This window comes from Coregonus clupeaformis, chromosome 40, assembly GCF_020615455.1.
Source record: "Coregonus clupeaformis isolate EN_2021a chromosome 40, ASM2061545v1, whole genome shotgun sequence".
Classification (NCBI taxonomy): Eukaryota; Metazoa; Chordata; class Actinopteri; order Salmoniformes; family Salmonidae; genus Coregonus; species Coregonus clupeaformis.
In genome coordinates this window covers 21,211,702-21,233,395 of record NC_059231.1, presented here as the reverse complement: position 1 = coordinate 21,233,395, position 21,694 = coordinate 21,211,702, and the positions used below count along the sequence as shown (strand labels likewise).

The following is a 21,694-nucleotide window of genomic DNA, read 5'->3' as shown; positions in this document are numbered from 1 at the left end:
GTTTGCTTTGAGAGTATTCGCCAAAAACGTAATTTGATGACCACGGCTCGGTGTGTACAGAGACTGAATAAAACCAAAGCTTCATTCCTACATCTGATTGTGAATCAGATACCAAACTTATTTTCTTTTCACAAATTGCATTCAGATGTGGAGGGAAATGTTCGCATGTTAGAAAATCATAGATATGTGCCAGAGCTACGTTGACACACTAATGTGTGCTCTAGGGACTAAACAAACCAATTATATTATAATCCAAAGACCCGTTTGAAAAAACATTCAAAATATTTTGTTAGTCTGCGGCGATAAAATAATCTAACATTGATCATCATTCTTTAAGTAAATGACATTCCAACAAGAACTCTTCCACAACAGTTTTGCAACACTAACAAAGACATGCGTGTCATGTAATGCATATCTATAAGCACTGATTTTGGTCCTAACCATAGTACCTTTTCATCCCAGTTAGATTAAATCTAATCAAAGAGACTTTGCAGCTCTAAAGTGCAACACTATCCAAATAATATGCCACGGAACGCAGAGGTCTACGTATGTTCAGTACGTCTATTAGAAGTAATTTTGGTGCAGATGTAGGTTTATCAATAGGCTGGCTAGCTGCTTTCCTAACACTTACCATAAACCCATTTTGTCCCAGTCTTGTATACTGAACAAAAATATAAAACGCAACATGTAAAGTGTTGGTCCCATGTTTAATGAGCTGAAATAAAAGATCCCAGAAATGTTGCATATATGCACAAAAAACGTATTTCTCATTAATTTGATGCACAAGTTAGTAAGCATTTCTCCTTGCAAAGATAATCCATCAGCCTGACAGGTGTTGCATATCAAGAAGCTAATTAAACAGCATGATCATTACACAGGTGCACCTTGTGCTGGGGACAATACAAGGCCACTCTAAAATGTGCAGTTTTGTCACACAACACAATGCCACAGATGTGTCAAGTTTTGAGGGAGTGTGCAATTGGCATGCTGACTACAGGAATGTCCACCAGAGCTGTTGCCAAATAATTTAATGTTCATTTCTCTACCATAAGCTGCCTCCAACGTCATTTTAGAGAATTTGGCAGTACGTTTAACCGGCCTGCGGGATCGTCTGAGACCAGCCACCTGGACAGCTGATGAAACTGTGGGTTTGCACAATTGAAGAATTTCTGCACAAACTGTCAGAAACCATCTCAGGGAAGCTCATCTGCTTGCTCGTTGTCCTCACCAGGGTCTTGACCTGACTGCAGTTCGGCGTCGTAACCGACTTCAGTGGGAAAATGCTCACCTTTGATGGCCACTGGCACGCTGGAGAAGTATGATCTTCACGGATGAATCCCGGTTTCAACTGTACCGGGCAGATGGCAGACAGCGTGTATGGCGTCGTGTCAGCGAGTGGTTTGCTGGTGGCAGTGGGGTTATGGTATGGGCAGGCATAAGCTTGCCCATACCATAACCACTGGGCTCCTGAGTGGCGCAGAGGTCTAAGGCACTGCATCTCAGTTCTTGAGGCGTCACTACAGACCCCCTGGTTCGATTCCAGGCGCACAATTGGCCCAGCGTCGTCCGGGTTTGGCCGGTCTAGGCCATCATTGTAAATAAGAATTTGTTCTTAACTGACTTACCTAGTTAAATAAAAAAAATTAAATAAAAAAGCTACAGACAACAAACACAATTGCATTTTATCAATGGCAATTTGAATACACAGGGATACCGTGACGAGATCCTGAGGCCCATTGCCGTGCCATTCATCCGCCGCCATCACCTTATTTTTCCGCATTATAATGCACAGCCCCATGTCGCAAGGATCTGTACACAATTCCTGGAAGCTGAAAATGTCCCCGTTCTTCCATGGCCTGCATACTCACCAGACATGTCACCCATTGAGCATGTTTGGGATGCTCTGGATTGCCGTGTACGACAGCGTGTTCCAGTTCCCGCCAATATCCAGCAAATGGTAGTCACACTCCAGATACTGACTGGTTTTCTGATCCACGCACCTCTGTGACCAAACACCATATTTGTATTCCCAGTCATGTGAAATCCATAGATTAGGGTCTAATGGATTTATTTCAATTGACTAATATACTTATATGAACTGTAACTCAGTAAAATCTTTGAAATTGTTGCATGTTGAGTATATATTTTTGTTCAGTGTAAGATCTAATCAAAAATATTTTGCTGACCCCACAGAATTCCATGGTCCTCTTTTTAAAATATAATTCTTATTAGTTACCAAAAATTCTGTGAGGGTAGGGAACCTGATCCAACGTCAGTCAGTCAGCAGTAAGAGGTTAGCAGTAACCCACAAGGCCTCTGCTCTGGGAAACACCTCATTAAGGAATAATGAAGAAACAACAAAATTGCTCCGCTGTGGGTCTGGTTCTGTTTCCAGGGGAAAACTCAGCTTCTGGAAAGAGCCTCTAACCCCTATTGGCTCATACAAGGAAGTATCTGAAATGGCACCCTATTACCTATATAGTGCACTACTTTTGACCAGATCCCATAGGAGACCGCCATAGGGCCCATGTCAAAAGTAGTACACTATATAGGGCAGGGGTGCCAAACATACAGGTCTAATCCAGCCCGTGGGTGGTTTGAGTTTAAAAAAAAATGAATAAATAATAATAATCTATTTCTTTAAAATGAGTAAAACCAAATCGAAACGCTGTAGAAATGATAATGGACCTATATTCATACAGTTTCTTGACTGTCCAGCTCACTGGCAAGGAAATATTTAAAAGAATCAGTGCGGCCCTCTGGACTTCATTGAAGACCAAATACGGCTCCTCGGGCAAAATGATTTTGACACCCCTGATATAGGGGATAGGGTCTCATTTTGGATGCACACTAAGAATTAGAGAAGCGAGAAACCAGGGTCGTGTTCATTAGGCACCAAACGGAACAAAGTGGTCCTAAATTGGGGTGGGACTATTTGGACCAATAAAAAAAAAGCGTATTTTCATTTACATTTTGCTACGCGGTGTGCCCTAATGAACATGACCAAGCCTGCCCTGGGTTAACCCTGGATTACCTCTGGCCCGCGACCTTTAACCCTTGACCTCCATGGCCCCTGTGACCCCTCACCTTGAGCTCAGCCACCTGGGAGGAGATATGCCACATGAGACTCTCACTGAGGAACTTCATCCCGTAGGGCCCCAGCAGCTCTGACAGTGACCGCATCTCTGAGAAGAGGAGAAGAAGATAGGAATAAGATGACTTTATTGTCCAATAAATGTCCATGAATGTCCAATGGAAATTTGGTGTTCTGCTTTAATCCAACACAAGCTCATGGAAATGTTCTGTCATCTTCTGTATACTTAAGGTGCTTTATTGTCAAATGAACATCCACAAATGTTCAACATACATGTGTTTTTGTTTTCCGACATAAGATGATGGAAATGTTCTGTCAGTGATTCCTTCTGTCATCCAACACAGCTATGGCTATAAACAAGCACTGTTTAAATATGCTAGATAGTAAATCATAAGACTCATACTCTCAGTAACATAAAAGTATATTGGTGTCTAAAAGGACAGTATAACTAATTAAGCTTACCTGAGATATCAGAGTATTCCTCTGCATTGAAGGTGAGCTCGTTCTCCGTAGGCAGGTTGACAAAAGCCTTCATGGCTGGGAAGTAAGCTATGTGTCCGTTACTCACTTGGCGCAGTAAGGTCTCCAGATACCTGTAGTACAGAGAGAATGTATGGTGGCTGTGTGATTGAATGGAAGGCATGATCAAGGCTGGGATTCAAACCAATCCAGATTAACAACCTGCACACTGCAATATACTTTAAGGCAATTTCTCAGATGTTCACAGAGATCACGTTCACCACGGATGTTGGCTCAAGCAGAAATCCCCATTCAAACTCAATCGCAGTGCACAGGACATTCACTTGCATTTGTTTGAATCAAGGCCCAAATCTGTTATTCACAGACAGGTAGAAAGAGGACATTTATATTGTTTTGTGAATGTATTGCTTGTACCAGTTGGTGTAAAGCAGGGCTGCCAAACCCTCTTCCTGGAGATCTACCGTCCTGTGGGTTTTCAGTCCAACCCTAATGTAACACACCTGCTTCTACTTATTAGCTGCTCAACAAGACCTTAACTAGCTGAATCAGATATGCTAAATTAGGGTTGGACTGAAAATGTACAGGACAGTAGATCTCCAGGAAGAGGGTTGGACAGCCCTGGTGTAGAGGCTGGTGATGGTGGGTTAGGGTTAAGGGGGTTAAAGGGGTTAGGAGGTTAGGGTTTAAGGAGTTAGGGGGTTAAGGAGTTAGGGGGTTAAAGAGTTAGGGGGTTAAAGAGTTAGGGGGTTAAGGAGTTCAGGGGTTAAGATTAAGGGTTTAGGGTGTTAAGGGGTTAGGAGGTTAGGACGTTAGGGTTAAGGAGTTAGGGGGTTAAGGAGTTAGGGGGTTAAGGAGTTAGGGGGTTAAGGAGTTCGGGGGTTAAGATTAAGGCTTAGGGTGTTAAGGGGTTAGGGTGTTAAGGGGTTAGGAGGTTAGGGTTAAGGAGTTAGGGGGTTAAGGAGTTAGGGGGTTAAGGAGTTCAGGGGTTAAGATTAAGGCTTAGGGTGTTAAGGGGTTAGGGTGTTAAGGGGTTAGGGCTCACCAGTTGGTGTAGAGGCTGGTGATGGTTGGTTCTCCGTGACTGTCCAGATGTTGTGTCTGCTGCAGCAGCACGTTGTTGAACACCCTGGTGATATCTATCTGAACATAGTTCTCTATGCTCTGGAGCACAGTCATGTAGGCCCTGACACTGGTCAGCAGCTCAGACGGCTTGGCTATCTCCTGGGTGGCCTGGTTATACATGGTCATCCCCACGATAGACCTAGATAAGGAACAAAACAGGATCCATCAGTCAATCTAGGGCATGATGAACAATTCTTTGTAATTCACTGACAGAGATGCAGAGAGGGCATTCATCATGTCCAATAATGATATATTTGACTGTCAGAGCCAACGTTTAAGGTCAGGCATAATAGGGATCAATCAATCAATTTATCAATCACTCGAATGTACTTATAAAGCCCTTTTTACAACAGCAAATGATCCCTGTTACTGTTAGTTACATGGACTCCAGGGAGTTTGGGCGACTCTTCAACAATGTTCAACAATGGCTGTATTGTTTTCCCTAACCTTTCCATATTTCTACGTAGATAACTTGGAGGTGTGGAGCGGGCAGATCGGCTCAAACATGGCAGGGTTAAAAAACTATGGCGCAACAAGTGATAAAACGCTTTTTCACACCCTGACCGAGCATTAGGAAAATTTAGTAAATAACTAGCCACTTTTCCCTTCTGTCTGAAGTGTGCTGGGAACTGGGAACCTAAGGGCAGTAAAACTTTTATCCTGCGCTGATCTGGAGGAGCGGAGCAGGGCGGAGTGGTAAGTGGTGGTAATAGGGTATGTGTGTGTGAGCCCTCTCCTCTCTGGGAAGCACGGCCAGTGGAGAGGGGCCAGCCAACGCACCCACGTCTCTCACTCTCACACACACACAGACACCCACACACAGGGGCCAGCCAAAGCACCAACGTCACAACCCTAACTTCCACAGTGGAAAATACCTGTTACTCTCCAGCACAATGTTTATTTCATTGGACCAGTCAGGCCCCATTCTGGACGCGTGTCAAAAATCACTCTGACCAAAAAAACGTTTGTCCGGATGGACCAATAAATCACAGATAAAATCATATACTCCGGAGAGGTTTTTTGTTAAACTCTGTCTGGGGATTTTAATTAAAATGAACAAATGGGACAATGTTCCTTGATTTATAACAATAAACTAAGCCTCCTTCTTTTTGCGTGAGATGGTCAATGGATTGGTGTTCGAGGAGTAGAGGCAGGTTTTATAACTGACCAGCTAACGTTACAACACAGTGGGAAGAGAGAGAGAGCAGAGTCAGACTATATGCAGAAATTCACCCATAGCCTCCTGTGAGGATTGGTGTTTCAATAGGAGAGTGGATTCCCTGAGTTTGTGTGTGTTCGTGCACATGTGCGATCATACATACGTGTGTGTGAGCGTGCATGTGTGTGTGCAAATGTGTGTGTGTACTCACTTGGTGAAGCGTATCTCTAGGTGTGAGGTGAGGTACTCCCTGGGAGTGAAGGTGTGTTCCCATATCACCATGTTGGGTACGTAGTTGATGGAGAAACACAGCTCAGATAGCGCTGTGTGAAGCTTATCCAGGCTAGGAACACAGACATTAAAACCTCATTTCTTTCAGATTAAAGGGGAAATCTGTGACAGAGCAGATAGATTAAGTTCCTCCAGCACCACAGCTAATGTTGTTTTTACACATCCCTTTTTTGGCCCAGACCTGAATCTATATTATGCTAGCCCTGGTCATGGTCTGTTTCTATGTAGCTTACTGGAAGCTGAGAATTAGGAGTAGAGTTAGGCCTAAATTAAAGTGGAATACCCAGAGCAGGGAGAGCAAGTGATGGCAGTAAATCTTAGCATGGTATTTTTAACACACAGTGGGAAATTAAGTTGCAAAACCATGACTACATCCCAAATGGCACCCTATTCCCTATGTAGTGCATTACTTTTGACCAGTGTCCACTTGTAGGGAATAGGGTGCAATTTGGGACGCATGCAGACCATGATTTACAAAACCATCCAATAAAACTGTACTGTGGTCATGGAGAGGGGGAGGGGGACAAGTAGCCTAGCAGTTAAGAGCGTTGGGCCAGAAACAGAAAGGTCGCTGGTTCGAATACCCAAGCCGACTAGGTGAAAAATCAGTCTGTGCCCTTGAGCAAGGCACTTAACCGTAATTGTTCCTGTAAGTCACACTGGAAAAAATCGTCTGCTAAATGACAAACATTTAAATGTCTCCGCGTCTCAGGGCTCTTTCCAAATTCGTCTTTCCTTGATTCCTCGAAATTGGAGGAGAATATCCAAGGTTACCTTCCAGTGGATGTTCCACTCCAATTTGTTTTGAGAAAGAGCAGAGAGGAAGAATCGAGCATAGACACATTGGGAAAGAGTCCCTAACCTTACTTAGTGTGTACACTACTTACTTGGTGACCAGCAGCCTGTTCTTCCTCATGCTCTCTACTCCAGGCTTCTCTCTCTCAGGCTCGCCTTTCTTCCCAGTCTGCTTCTTTGACTTCTTGTTCACCGCCTGACTGATGGTTTTGGCACAATGTTTTGGCAGCAGCTGCAACAGGAGCACAGGAGGGACAGGAAAACCCCTTTAACACCCACAGACCAATAAGGAATGAAGTGACAAATTATGTTTTCAAGGCACTTAGTTGGAACATGCACAATGTAGGCTATATCGTGTTCTATTTTCTAGGCTTGGGCGGTATACCGTATATACCGTATACCGGGGTATTTGGGAAAAAGACACGGGATGGTTTTTCAATACCATCAAAATTATTTATTTGAAGTTTTTCCAATAAATTTGAATATTTGTAGCTACTTATTAAGTTATTACCTGCAGTCAACTTGTGCAATACGTTAGGAGATAAAGCAGATTGCGTTCTTCATTTTATCTGTCACATTATTTTAAATTATGAAGCTTACCGTAGTTCCCCAGGACAGTTGAGCCAGTCACGTGTTTGTTTGTAAATAGCACAATGGGAGATATCGAGCTGGTGAGTCCATAGCGTTCTATATCTATCGGAGAGTCTCTGTTGTGCGGCGCACATGAGCTGATGAAGTTACACTTGTATGCAATTCACTACTAAATATTTGCCATCAGATATCTTATAATGGCTTTCTGCCAGAAGTCAAAGAGCTCTGGATGAGTTATCTATACAGCTGCCATTTTGTCCCTTTGCTTCCTACTAGTGTTTTTTTTCTCCTCCGTTCTCCCCTCTGCTCAGTGTACACATGCTGCTCTTCCTTCAGTAAAGCATGCTTCACAACTTTCTCAATTTTCACAATTTCTCTCATTCACTTTCGGTTGTAAAATGTCCACACTCACCGAAAATGACATTCAGTAGCTACTAGCTATGCTTTTATATCTTTATGAGCTGGATTTGCCGGTCTTTGCAATTAGCTCATGTTCGGGTTCGCTCGTTAGCATTTAGCTAACAGTGTCCATGTGATTTTGCTATTTGTTTGTGCTAATTTTGTTAGCATTCTGGTAATAGAGGCCCAATGGGCTTTTCTTGCATTGTTAGCGCCCCCTTGTGTGCTATGCCGGTAATATCGTAAATCCCAGGATGTGAGAAGAATGGTATAACAATATGAAAATCTGGATACCGCCCAAGCCTATTTACCTGTACTGTACATGACAGAAATAGAATTATGAAAAGTATCTGACTTAAGACCTACATTGAGTCATCAGTTGAAAAACTTAAATGGCAAGTAAATAGGTCTAACATACAATACCAAAATAGAGCAGTTCCAACACACAGATAACAAGGTATGCACTCAATGTATCTTACGGTTTTCCGGACTCAGATTAGGCCTGTGTCTTGGAGACCGGCCCATCTCAGTAATTATAATAATTAGATGGTTAGGAATGACACGAGAGCAGACCCAGACCACTCCCACCAAACAGTTAAAAAAATGGTCATGTTAAAATACATTACACATTTAGTAATGACAGAATGCATTTGAAACTTCACGTACAGTAAAACTTGTGTATGACTTCGGCCTAATAAAATTATTTTATCGATAGGAGTGGGAAAAAAGGTGCTTGTGTATTAATAAGTACACCAAAGACGTCATTAACAATACGTAATAACATAAAGACGGCCCTTCAACAAGCCTATTTCACACCATAGACTGCTGAATTTGCAAGACAACTTTTCTTTCATTTTGACTTTGGCACAAATGAAAATGTGGCACTGACTCACCCATAGATTGGTGTTTCAGCATTGTATCAATTAAGAGTCCGGCGTTCGACTAGCCACGTGCGACATGCACGTGCAGTTACAAGCCTGCTCGAGTTAGCGGCAGGCGGACGAGCAATATTCACCATTGTAGTGCGGATGAAGCATGACCTAGAATGTGAAGCTAACTGAAGCTAGCTAGCTTTAGAAAACCCTGAGCAGATCCAGCTTGTATCGTAGTATAGCCCTCTGGTCGCTTAGTGTGGACTTTGATTAATCACCATGACAACAGAACCTCACCTGGTCGCTGAGCGTGCATTGCTCGGTGCAGATGTCTGTGATCAGGTTGCGGGCCTGTTTAGCCATCTCATCCAGAAACATGTTGCACAGGGACAAGCTACGGTCGCCTATGTGGTGCCTCTGTAGGAAGGAGGGAAAAAGGGAAGACAATGTTATCCAGGGGAAAGCAGTTTGCACTATAGGAGATTGGCTGGTGGATGGTTTGGTGAACGGCTGTTTGTTAGCCTGGTTCCAGATCTAACTCCTTCAGTATTTGTCAATGCCAAACAGATCTAGGACCAGACTAGATGTTTGTGAATAGCAAAAAGTTCTAGGTAGGTAGAGAGGTCTGAGTGAACCGGTCATTCATAGGTAGCCAACCCTTAACAGTACCCACTGACTGAACACTACACACTGCCTCGCTCTAAAACTGGTCACACACAGTCTGGTCAAACAGAATAGCTCACAGAATAGGGCTGCGGGCAGCTGAGCGGAAATGGAGGAAAACTAAACTTCCGAAGGACCTATTATCCTTCCACTCCCTCCTCTCTACAGTCTCTTCCTCTGTATCCTCTGCTAAAGCCACTTTCTATCACTCTAAATTTCAAGCTTCTGCCTCTAACCCCAGGAAACATTTTTCCACCTTCTCTTCCTTCCTTCCTTAATCCTCCACCTCCTCGCGGATGACTTTGCAAACCACTTTGAAAAGAAGATCGACAATATCCACTCCTCATTCACTCAGCCTACTGAGTCCACTGGTCCCACTCACACAGAACTATCCTACGCCTTGACCTCTTTCTCCCCTCTCTCCAGATGAAATCCTGCAACTAGTGATGTCCAGCTGCCTGACAACCTGCCTGCTCGAGCCCATCCCCTTCTGGAGACCTTCTCCCATTCCTCATCAAAATGGCCAATGTCGCTCCCCTCCTCAAGAAACCAACACTTGACCCCACTGATGTCAAAAACTATAGACCAGTACCCCTTCTTTCTTCTCTTTCCAAAACACTGAGCGTGCCTTCTATGACCAACTCTCTCGTTATCTCTCTCAGAACAATCTTCTTGACCCTAACCAGTCAGGCTTCAAGACGGCTCACTCAACTGAGACCGCTCTCCTCTGTGTCACGGACGCTCTCCGCTCTGCCAAAGCTGACCCTCTCTCCTCTATTCTCATCCTCCTAGATATATCCACCGCCTTCAACACTGTCAACTATCAGATCGTCCTCTCCACCCTCTCAAGGCTGGGCATCTCAGGCTCTGCACACTCTTGGATTGCATCCTACCGGGCAGGTTGTTCCTACCAGGTGACATGGAGGAGTCTGCACCACATGCTCTCAATACTGGTGTCCCCCGTGGCTCAGTTCTAGGCCCTCTCCTCTTTTGTCTATACACAAAGTCACTCGGCTCCATCAAATCCTCACATGGTCTCTCCTATCATTGCTATGCGGATGACACTCCCAGGTGGCGACATGCATCTCTGCGTGCCTGGCAGACATCACAGCTTGGATGTCGGCCCATCACCTGAAGCTCAACCAACGACAAGACGGAGCTGCTCTTCCTCCCAGGTAAGGGCTGCCCGCTCCAAGACCTCTCCATCACGGTTGACAACTCCACGGTGTCCCCCTCCCAGAGTGCAAAGAACCCTGGCATGACCATCTACAACACACTGTCATTCTCTGCAAACATCAAAGCAGTGACTCTATCCTGCAGGTTCATGCTCTAGTCTACAACATCCGTAGAGGTCCTCTGTTGCTCAGTTGGTAGAGCAATGCGCTTGCAACGCCAATATAGTGGGTTCGATTGCCGGGACCACCCATACATAAAAATGAATGCATGACTAAGTTGCTTTGGATAAAAGTCTCTGCTAAATGGCATATATTACACTGAGTGAACAAAACATTAAGAACACCTTGCTAATATTGAGTTGCCTTCAGGACAGCCTCAATTCGTCGGGGCATGGACTCTATAAGGTGTCGAAAGCTTTCCACAGGGATGCTGGCCCATGTTGACTCCAAAGCTTCCCACAGTTGTGTCAAGTTGGCCGGATGTCCTTTGGGTGGTGAATCCTTCTTCATACGCACGGGAAACTGTTGAGCATGAAAAACCCAGCAGCGTTGCAGTTCTTGACACAATCCATGTCTCAATTGTCTCAAGGCTTAAAAATCCTTCTTTAACCTGTCTCCTTCCCTTCATCTACACTGATTGAAGTGGATTTAACAAGTGACATCAATAAGGGATCATAGCTTTCACCTGGATTCACCTGGTCAGTCAGTGTAATTGAAAAAGCAGATGTTCCTAATGTTTTGTACACTCAGTTAATTATTATAGAGTACGACCCCTCCTCACACAGAAAGCATGTCCTAATCCAGTCTAGACTACTGCAACTCTCTGTTGTCTGGGCTCCCTGCTTGTGAAATCAAACCCCTGCAACTTATCCAGAATGCCGCAGCCCACTTGGTGTTCAACCTTCCCAAGTTCTCCAATGTCACCCTGCTACTCCGCACACTGGCTTCCAGTTGAGGCTCGCATCCACTACAAGACCATGGTGCTTACCTACGGAGCAGCAAGGGGAACTGCCCCTCCCCATCTTCAGGCTATGCTGAAATCCTACACTCCAACCCAAGCACTCTGTTCTGCCACCTCTGGTCTCTTGGCCGTCCCACCCCAACGGGGGTCAGCTCCCACTCAGCTCAGTCCAGTCTTAGTCATTTTGACAAAAACATAATTAAGTCTTCGTCACATTTTTGTCATTTGAATAATGATTTAGTCTAGTTATTGTCAAAATGACAACATTCAGTATCAAAAATATGCAAAAATAGAGAAGATCAGAAAGGGGGCAAATACTTTTTTACAGCACTGTATTAGAATAAATAACAATTATCTGGCCATGTAAATTCCTAATTCAGCCTACATAGATATTGCACATTACATACAAAAACAAACAGACACTCAAGCACACACACAGAGAGAGAGAGAGAACGAGAGCCAGACAGCGAGAGGAGGCAGGCACGATCACCAGATGGTGGCCGCAAAGTAGTCTCCGACCACTACTTTGTATCCTTTTCTCTCTCGCTCTCCTCCAACACTACCCTCTCTACCCCTACTCAGATGGTAATGCGCCGTCGCAACCTTCACTCTCTCTCTCCCGCTACCCACTCCTCTTCCATCCTATCATCTCTTCCCTCTGCTAAATCCTTCTCCCTCCGATCTCCTGATTCTGCCTCCTCAACCCTCCTCTCCTCCCTTTCTGCATCTTTTGACTCTCTATGTCCCCTATCTTCCCGGCCGGCTCGGTCCTCCCCTCCTGCTCCGTGGCTTGACGACTCATTGCGAGCTCACAGAAGAGGGCTCCGGGCAGCCGAGCGGAAATGGAGGAAAACTAGACTCCCTGCGGACCTGTCATCTTTTCACTCCCTCCTCTCTACAAAACGTTCTTGAAAGTTGAAGATAGAAATTCCATGAATAGAGATGACGTTATTCCTTAGTCAACATGTCAGAGAGGCAGGTTTGTTCTACATAGCATATTTCTATCTGAACGTTCCAAAACGTTGCGTCCTGCTGAACGCGCCCTCAGGTTGTTAGCTATAGCTAGCTAATGAGGTAACATGACTGAACAAGGTGTAGCCTAAACAAATGGTTAACGGTCCGGTCCGCAAGTAGCCAAGTTTAAGAACGTCCCTCGATATGCTTTATGAATGTAAAATGCAGCCCACCAATGCACGATAGAATAAATAAAAAATTGCACCGGTATGGTCTTTTGAAAGGTAACCTAAGGGCTAGAATCAAGCCATTTTCTCTGAGGAAAAGAGCGGGAATTGTCTACATTGGCTACAGAACCTGTATATGAAATGCAGTGGGAAAAGTGGGAGGGTTGAGTCGAGACTACATTTACTGTTTGGACATAGGCGGCCAGAAAAAATACTTAGGCAGTCCGCCCAATACTTTTCTATGCAGAAAAAACCCTGCCAATGGTGGAACCATCTTCCCCCTGAAGCTAGAACAGCAGATTCCCCGCCCATCTTCCAAAAACATCTGAAACCCTACCTCTTCAAAGAGTATCTTAAATGAATCCCATGGCAGTTTGCTCTTTAAACGATTCAGTTTGCTCTTTTTGAAAGCCAGAGAGGGTGGGGGAGTTATGTGTTCCCCCAGGCATGGAAGACATGAACAAAGGTTGAAATTTAAAGCTGTGAGTGACAGGTCTCATTTCTCCTCGAGGCCATTGCTAACCGGCAGACGTCAGACTCTATATTAATACTGTGTGTGTGTGTGTGTGTGTGTGTGTGTGTGTGTGTGTGTGTGTGTTCCTTACAGAAGAGTTTCAAATGGAATAGCTTTCTTTCTAAGAATTGTTGCATTTTCATTTTTGTTGAAGTGATTATGGTAAAAAAAAAGGTTCAAATGCTGTTAGCTGAGAAAAATAAATCTGATGTAAAATTACATTTAGCTGCCAAAGAAAGAAGACAAAAAAATGATGATGATCAGATGCCAAGACTGACATTTCGCTGAAGTTCTGTGACCTTGGTTGCGTCCCAAATGGCACCCTATTCCCTATGTAGTGCACTACTTTTGACCAGGGCACTATGTAGGGAATAGGGTGCCATTTAGGATGTATGAGCCCCAGAGGTGGGACCAAGTTACTATTATTTGAGTCACAAGTCACAAGTCTCAAGTCGAGTCCCAAGTAGATTCAGTCGCGTCAAGTCCAAGTGTGCATTTTAAGAGCAAGTCAAGTTGAGTCAAGTCGCATGTTTTTTCAAGTCAAGTCTCAAGATGTAAAAAAAATCTACAGGCAACGACTTGTTCAACTACAAATCTATGCCTATTTATGGAGGCTACCAGACAGCCCTTTATTTTGTCTACAACACATTGATTATGAAATAATACATTAACAACAATAATTCCAAACGGAAGCTTCACAAGTAAATTTTGACGTAGCTAAAGACCAGTAGGCCTATAGTGGCTTGCGAAAGTATTCACCCCCCTTGGCATTTCTCCTATTTTGTTGCCTTACAACCTGGAATTAAAATTGATTTTTTGGGGGGTTTGTATCATTTGATTTACACAACATGCCTACCACTTTGAAGATGAAAAATATGTTTTATTGTGAAACAAACAAGAAATAAGACAAAAAAACAGAAAAACTTGAGCTTGCATAACTATTCACCGCCCAAAAGTCAATACTTTGTAGAGCCACCTTTTGCAGCAATTACAGCTGCAAGTCTCTTGGGGTATGTCTCTATAAGCTTGGCACATCTAGCCACTGGGATTTTTTCCCATTCTTCAAGGCAAAACTGCTCCAGCTCCTTCAAGTTGGATGGGTTCTGCTGGCGTACAGCAATCTTTAAGTCATACCACAGATTCTCAATTGGATTGATGTCTGTGCTTTGACTAGGCCATTCCAAGACATTTAAATGTTTCCCCTTAAACCACTCGAGTGTTGCTTTAGCAGTATGCTTAGGGTCATTGTCCTGCTGGAAGGTGAACCTCCATCCCAGTCTCAAATCTCTGGAAGACTGAAACAGGTTTCCCTCAAGAATTTCCCTGTATTTAGCGCCATCCATCATTCCTTCAGTTTCCCAGTCCCTGCTGATGAAAAACATCCCCACAGCATGATGCTGCCCCCACGCTTCACTGTGGGGATAGTGTTCTCGGGGTGATGAGAGGTGTTGGGTTTGCGCCAGACATATCGTTTTCCTTGATGTCCAAAAAGCTCAATTTGAGTTTAATCTGACCAGAGTACCTTCTTCCATATGTTTGGGGAGTCTCCCATATGTCTTTTGGCGAACACCAAACGTGTTTGCTTATTTTTTTCTTTAAGCAATGGCTTAAAAGAACAGCGCCGGAGAAGATGGCTGCCGATTTACAGCCCTCTAACCAATTGTACTATTATGTGTGTTTTTCCCCATTATTTGTAATTTAGTTTGTACATAATGTTTCTGCCATCGTCTCTTATAACCAAAAAGAGCTTCTGGATATCAGGACAGCGATTACTCACCTCGTATTGGACGAAGATTTTTTCTTCAACGAGGCGGCCGCGAAGGATATCATAGACACCCGACAAGGCCCAAATCCCCGTCATTCGCGTGACGAAGAGACGGAGATATCGTGGACGTAGATCGGGGTGCCTTGTAAGGATCCGACAGCGAGCGAGTAAACTGCCTCTTCCATCAATCCTATTAGCCAACGTTCAATCATTTGAAAATAAATTGGATGACTTAAGATTACGGTTATCCAACCAACGGGACATTAAAAACTGTAATATCTTATGTTTCACCGAGTCGTGGCTGAACGGCGACATGGATTTCATACAGCTAGCGGGCTATACGCTACATCGGCAGGATTTGAACGGCTGACTCCGGTAAGACAAGGGGTGGCGGTCTGTGTATATTTGTAAACAACAGCTGGTGCACAAAATCAAATACTAAGGAAGTCTCGAGGTTTTGCTCGCCTGAGGTAGAGTATCTTATGATAAGCTGTAGACCACACTATTTACCAAGAGAGTTTTCATCTATATTTTTCATAGCTGTCTATTTACCACCACAAACCAATGCTGGCATTAAGATTGCACTGAATGAGTTGTACAAGGCCATAAATCAACAGGAAAACGCTCATCCAGATGCAGCGCTCCTAGTGGCCGGGGACTTTAATGCAGGGAAACTTAAATCCGTTCTACCTAATTTCTACCAGCATGTTAAATGTGCAACCAGAGGAAAAAAAACTCTAGACCACCTTTACTCCACACACAGAGACACATACAAAGCTCTCCCTCGCCCTCCATTTGGCAAATCTGACCATAACTCTATCCTCCTGATTCCTGCTTATAAGCAAAAACTAAAGCAGGAAGCACCAGTGACTCAGTTAATAAAAAAGTGGTCAGATGACGCAGATGCTAAGCTACATGATTGTTTTGCTAGCACAGACTGGAACATGTTCCGGGATTCTTCAGACAGCATTGAGGAGTACACCACATCAGTCACTGGTTTCATCAATAAGTGCATCGATGATGTCGTCCCCACAGTGACCGTACGTACATCCCCAACCAGAAGCCATGGATTACAGGAAACATCCGCACTGAGCTAAAGGGTAGAGCTGCCGCTTTCAAGGAACGGGACTCTAACCCGGACGCTTATAAGAAATCCCGCTATGACCTCCGACGAACCATCAAACAGGCAAAGAGTCAATACAGGTCTAAGATTGAATCATACTACACTGGCTCTGACGCTCGTCGGATGTGGCAGGGCTTGAAAACTATTACAGACTACAAAGGGAAGCACAGCCGCGAGCTGCCCAGTGACACAAGCCTCCCAGACGAGCTAAACCACTTCTATGCTCGCTTCGAGGCAAGCAACACTGAAGCATGCATGAGAGCACCAGCTGTTCCGGATGACTATGTGATCACGCTCTCCGTAGCCGAGGTGAGTAAGACTTTTAAGCAGGTCAACATTCACAAGGCCGCAGGGCCAGACGGATTACCAGGACGTGTACTCCGAGCATGTGCTGACCAGCTGGCAAGTGTCTTCACTGACATTTTCAACATGTCCCTGACTGAGTCTGTAATACCAACATGTTTCAAGCAGACCACCATAGTCCCCGTGCCCAAGGACTCTAAGAACCTGCCTAAATGACTACCGACCCGTAGCACTGACGTCTGTAGCCATGAAGTGCTTTGAAAGGCTGGTCATGGCTCACATCAACAGCATTATCCCAGAAACCCTAGACCCACTCCAATTTGCATACCGCCCCAACAGATCCACAGATGATGCAATCTCTATTGCACTCCACACTGCCCTTTCCCACCTGGACAAGAGGAACACCTACGTGAGAATGCTATTCATTGACTACAGCTCAGCATTCAACACCATAGTGCCCTCTAAGCTCATCACTAAGCTAAGGATCCTGGGACTAAACACCTCCCTCTGCAACTGGATCCTGGACTTCCTGACGGGCCGCCCCCAGGTGGTAAGGGTAGGTAACAACACATCTGCCAAGCTGATCCTCAACACGGGGGCCCCTCAGGGGTGCGTGCTCAGTCCCCTCCTGTACTCTCTGTTCACCCATGACTGCATGGCCAGGCACGACTCCAACACCATCATTAAGTTTGCCGACAACACAACAGTGGTAGGCCTGATCACCGACAACGATGAGACAGCCTATAGGGAGGAGGTCAGAGACCTGGCCGTGTGGTGCCAGGACAACAACCTCTCCCTCAACGTGACCAAGACAAAGGAGATGATTGTGGACTACAGGAAAAAAAAGAGGACTGAGCACGCCCCCATTCTCATCGACGGGGCTGTAGTGGAACAGGTTGAGAGCTTCAAGTTCCTTGGTGTCCACATCACCAACGAACTATCATGGTCCAAACATACCAAGACAGTTGTGAAGAGGGCACGACAAAGCCTATTCCCCCTCAGGAGACTGAAAAGATTTGGCATGGGTCCTCAGATCCTCAAAAAAATTCTACAGCTGCACCATCGAGAGCATCCTGACTGGTTGCATCACCGCCTGGTATGGCAACTGCTTGGCCTCCGACCGCAAGACACTACAGAGGGTAGTGCGTACGGCCCAGTACATCACTGGGACCAAGCTTCCTGCCATCCAGGACCTCTATACCAGGCGGTGTCAGAGGAAGGCCCTCAAAATTGTCAAAGACTCCAGCCACCCTAGTCATAGACTGTTCTCTCTGCTACCGCACGGCAAGCGGTACCGGAGTGCCAAGTCTAGGTCCAAAAGACTTCTCAACAGCTTCTACCCCCAAGCCATAAGACTCCTGAACAGCTAATCATGGCTACCCAGACTATTTGCACTGCCCCCCCACCCCATCCTTTTTACGCTGCTGCTACTCTGTTAATTATTTATGCATAGTCACTTTAACTCTACCCACATGTACATATTACCTCAACTACCTCAACTAGCCGGTGCCCCCGCACATTGACTCTGCAACGGTACCCCCCTGTATATATAGCCTCCCTACTGTCACTTTATTTTACTTCTGCTCTTTTTTTCTGAACACTTTTTTTGTTGTTGTTTTATTTGTACTTTTTTTTGTTAAAAATAAATGCACTGTTGGTTAAGGGCTGTAAGTAAGCATTTCACTGTAATGTCTGCACCTGTTGTATTCGGCGCATGTGACCAATACAATTTGATTTGATTTGATATGGACAGATACTCCAATCTCCGCTGTGGAGCTTTGCAGCTCCTTCAGGGTTATCTTTGGTCTCTTTGTTGCCTCTCTGATTAATGCCCTCCTTGCCTGGTCCGTGAGTTTTGGTGGGTGGCCCTCTCTTGGCAGGTTTGTTGTGGTGCCATATTCTTTCCATTTTTTAATAATGGATTTAAAATGGTGCTCCGTGGGATGTTCAAAGTTTCTGATATTTTTTATAACCCAACCCTGATCTGTACTTCTCCACAACTTTGTCCCTGACCTGTTTGGAGAGCTCCTTGGTCTTCATGGTGCCGCTTGCTTGGTGGTGCCCCTTGCTTAGTGGTGTTGCAGACTCTGGGGCCTTTCAGAACAGGTGTATATATACTGAGATCATGTGACAGATCATGTGACACTTAGATTGCACACAGGTGGACTTTATTTAACTAATTATGTGACTTCTGAAGGTAATTGGTTGCACCAGATCTTAATTAGGGGTTTCATAGCAAAGGGCGTGAACACATATGCACACACCACTTTTCCATTATTAATTTTTTCAAATTTTTTCAAACAAGTTTTTTTTTCATTTCACTTCACCAATTTGGACTATTTTGTGTATGTCCATTACATGAAATCCAAACAAAAATATATTTAAATTACAGGTTGTAATACAACAAAACAGGAAAAACATCAAGGGGGATGAATACATTTGCAAGGCACTGTATGTTAGTAATTGTTGCTTGATGCCCCATTGCTGGTGAGCTTGCAAAGTAAACGGTTCATATTCTTGATCACCAAAACATTGTCAATCATCTCTCCCTAAAATTTGACGCTTGTGCTGCACCCGATCCTATAGCTGTACAGCAAATCAACAATCTGTTCACTAGCTCAGTGGTTTTCAAACTTTTTGGCCTGCGCAGCCCAAAAAGGAGTGGTTCAAAGCTTGCGACCCTCGTGCACACACCTGCACACAGGGCAAACACGCTCGCACAATAACCTGTCATTACAGCCATAAACAGTGATGCATTTTCAAAACGCAAGATACAGAAATAAACTGCGTTTTACATTTTGAGCTGAAAGTCATTAATGTTAGCGGTCAATATCAACTAGGGATATCATGTCTCATTGTCACTTCTCTGGAGCAAGCAGGATCAAACGGCCTACCTGTATGCTAGGAGGTTGCAGGATCGGATGGAAAGCATCTGTAGCCTTTTACAAATATCGTAATTACTTCTCCAGAATGTTACGTCTTCATCCCATAACTATTGAAGGTAGTGCGATGTTACAACTATCTTTAGACATTTAGCCAGTACCACCATTGAGGTATACGATTATAAACCACCCAAACTAGGCCTATCTGAAATTTGAAAATTATCAATGAAATCACCAGGTAGCCTATTGTTGTGGCACATATGTGTCCGTAGCAGATTGCTAAACGGTACTTTTGTATGGATAATATTAATGTAGGTAGGCTACTCTCTTTTTGCCAGGTAAAAATCTGAGAAAATTAAACAAGCGCTTTCTGGTCACTAATCTGGATATGTGCGCCTGCCTTTGCGCGCCAATGCTGGTGACTGGTCAACAGTTAAGACGCACAACATTTTGGTTCTGAAGCACAGATTAGATGTTTTTGAAACAAGAATTTGGTCCAATGCCGTAGGCTAACGTTTGTGACCAGATCGAATAAGCAAAGGTATAAATATAAAATACAAACGGTATGTACAGTGGGGAGAACAAGTATTTGATACACTGCCGATTTTGCAGGTTTTCCTACTTACAAAGCATGTAGAGGTCTGTAATTTTTATCATAGGTACACTTCAACTGTGAGAGACGGAATATAAAACAAAAATCCAGAAAATCACATTGTATGATTTTTAAGTAATTAATTTGCATTTTATTGCATGACATAAGTATTTGATCACCTACCAACCAGTAAGAATACCGGCTCTCACAGACCTGTTCGTTTTTCTTTAAGAAGCCCTCCTGTTCTCCACTCATTACCTGTATTAACTGCACCTGTTTGAACTCGTTACCTGTATAAAAGACACCTGTCCACACACTCAATCAAACAGACTCCAACCTCTCCACAATGGCCAAGAACAGAGAGCTGTGTAAGGACATGAGGGATAAAATTGTAGACCTGCACAAGGCTGGGATGGGCTACAGGACAATAGGCAAGCAGCTTGGTGAGAAGGCAACAACTGTTGGCGCAATTATTAGAAAATGGAAGAAGTTCAAGATGACGGTCAATCACCCTCGGTCTGGGGCTCCATGCAAGATCTCACCTCGTGGGGCATCAATGACAATGAGGAAGGTGAGGGATCAGCCCAGAACTACACGGCAGGACCTGGTCAATGACCTGAAGAGAGCTGGGACCACAGTCTCAAAGAAAACCATTAGTAACACACTACGCCGTCATGGATTAAAATCCTGCAGCGCACGCAAGGTCCCCCTGCTCAAGCCAGCGCATGTCCAGGCCCGTCTGAAGTTTGCCAATGACCATCTGGATGATCCAGAGGAGGAATGGGAGAAGGTCATGTGGTCTGATGAGACAAAAATAGAGCTTTTTGGTCTAAACTCCACTCGCCGTGTTTGGAGGAAGAAAAAGGATGAGTACAACCCCAAGAACACCATCCCAACCGTGAACCATGGAGGTGGAAACATCATTCTTTGGGGATGCTTTTCTGCAAAGGGGACAGGACGACTGCACCGTATTGAGGGGAGGATGGATGGGGCCATGTATCGCGAGATCTTGGCCAACAACCTCCTTCCCTCAGTAAGAGCATTGAAGATGGGTCGTGGCTGGGTCTTCCAGCATGACCACGACCCGAAACACACAGCCAGGGCAACTAAGGAGTGGCTCCGTAGAAGCATCTCAAGGTCCTGGAGTGGCCTAGCCAGTCTCCAGACCTGAACCCAATAGAAAATCTTTGGAGGGAGCTGAAAGTCCGTATTGCCCAGCGACAGCCCCGAAACCTGAAGGTCTGTATGGAGGAGTGGGCCAAAATCCCTGCTGCAGTGTGTGCAAACCTGGTCAAGACCTACAGGAAACGTATGATCTCTGTAATTGCAAACAAAGGTTTCTGTACCAAATATTAAGTTCTGCTTTTCTGATGTATCAAATACTTATGTCATGCAATAAAATGCACATTAATTACTTAAAAATCATACAATGTGATTTTCTGGATTTTTGTTTAGATTCCGTCTCTCACAGTTGAAGTGTACCTGTGATAAAAATTACAGACCTCTACATGCTTTGTAAGTAGGAAAATCTGCAAAATCGGCAGTGTATCAAATACTTGTTCTCCCCACTGTATGTGGCCTATTCAAATATGTATGAAGAATATATATTTTTCCCCATTCAGTTTCACACTCACAACCCCCCCTGTGTTGATTGACAGTTTGCTGGTTCAATCAGAGGGCCTAGTGTGCGTTTCACTAGCCAATCAGTTATTTTTTGCAATTACGATATGGT

The 21,694-nt window shown here is 44.5% G+C and overlaps 1 protein-coding gene across 4 annotated transcripts in view; it reads right to left on the bottom strand.

The window, feature by feature from the left end:
• LOC121554951 (nck-associated protein 1) overlaps nt 1–21,694 on the bottom strand; it is a 68,065-nt gene that overhangs the window by 10,096 nt on the left and 36,275 nt on the right. For all 4 annotated transcript variants that reach the window (XM_041868662.2, XM_041868661.2, XM_041868663.2 and 1 more), the window contains 6 exons: nt 9,101–9,220; nt 7,034–7,173; nt 6,067–6,198; nt 4,617–4,835; nt 3,557–3,687; nt 3,088–3,185 (listed from right to left, as the gene is read on the bottom strand). In XM_041868662.2, the coding sequence (XP_041724596.1) occupies nt 3,088–3,185; nt 3,557–3,687; nt 4,617–4,835; nt 6,067–6,198; nt 7,034–7,173; nt 9,101–9,220 (840 nt within the window). The remainder of the gene's footprint in view (nt 1–3,087; nt 3,186–3,556; nt 3,688–4,616; nt 4,836–6,066; nt 6,199–7,033; nt 7,174–9,100; nt 9,221–21,694) is intronic.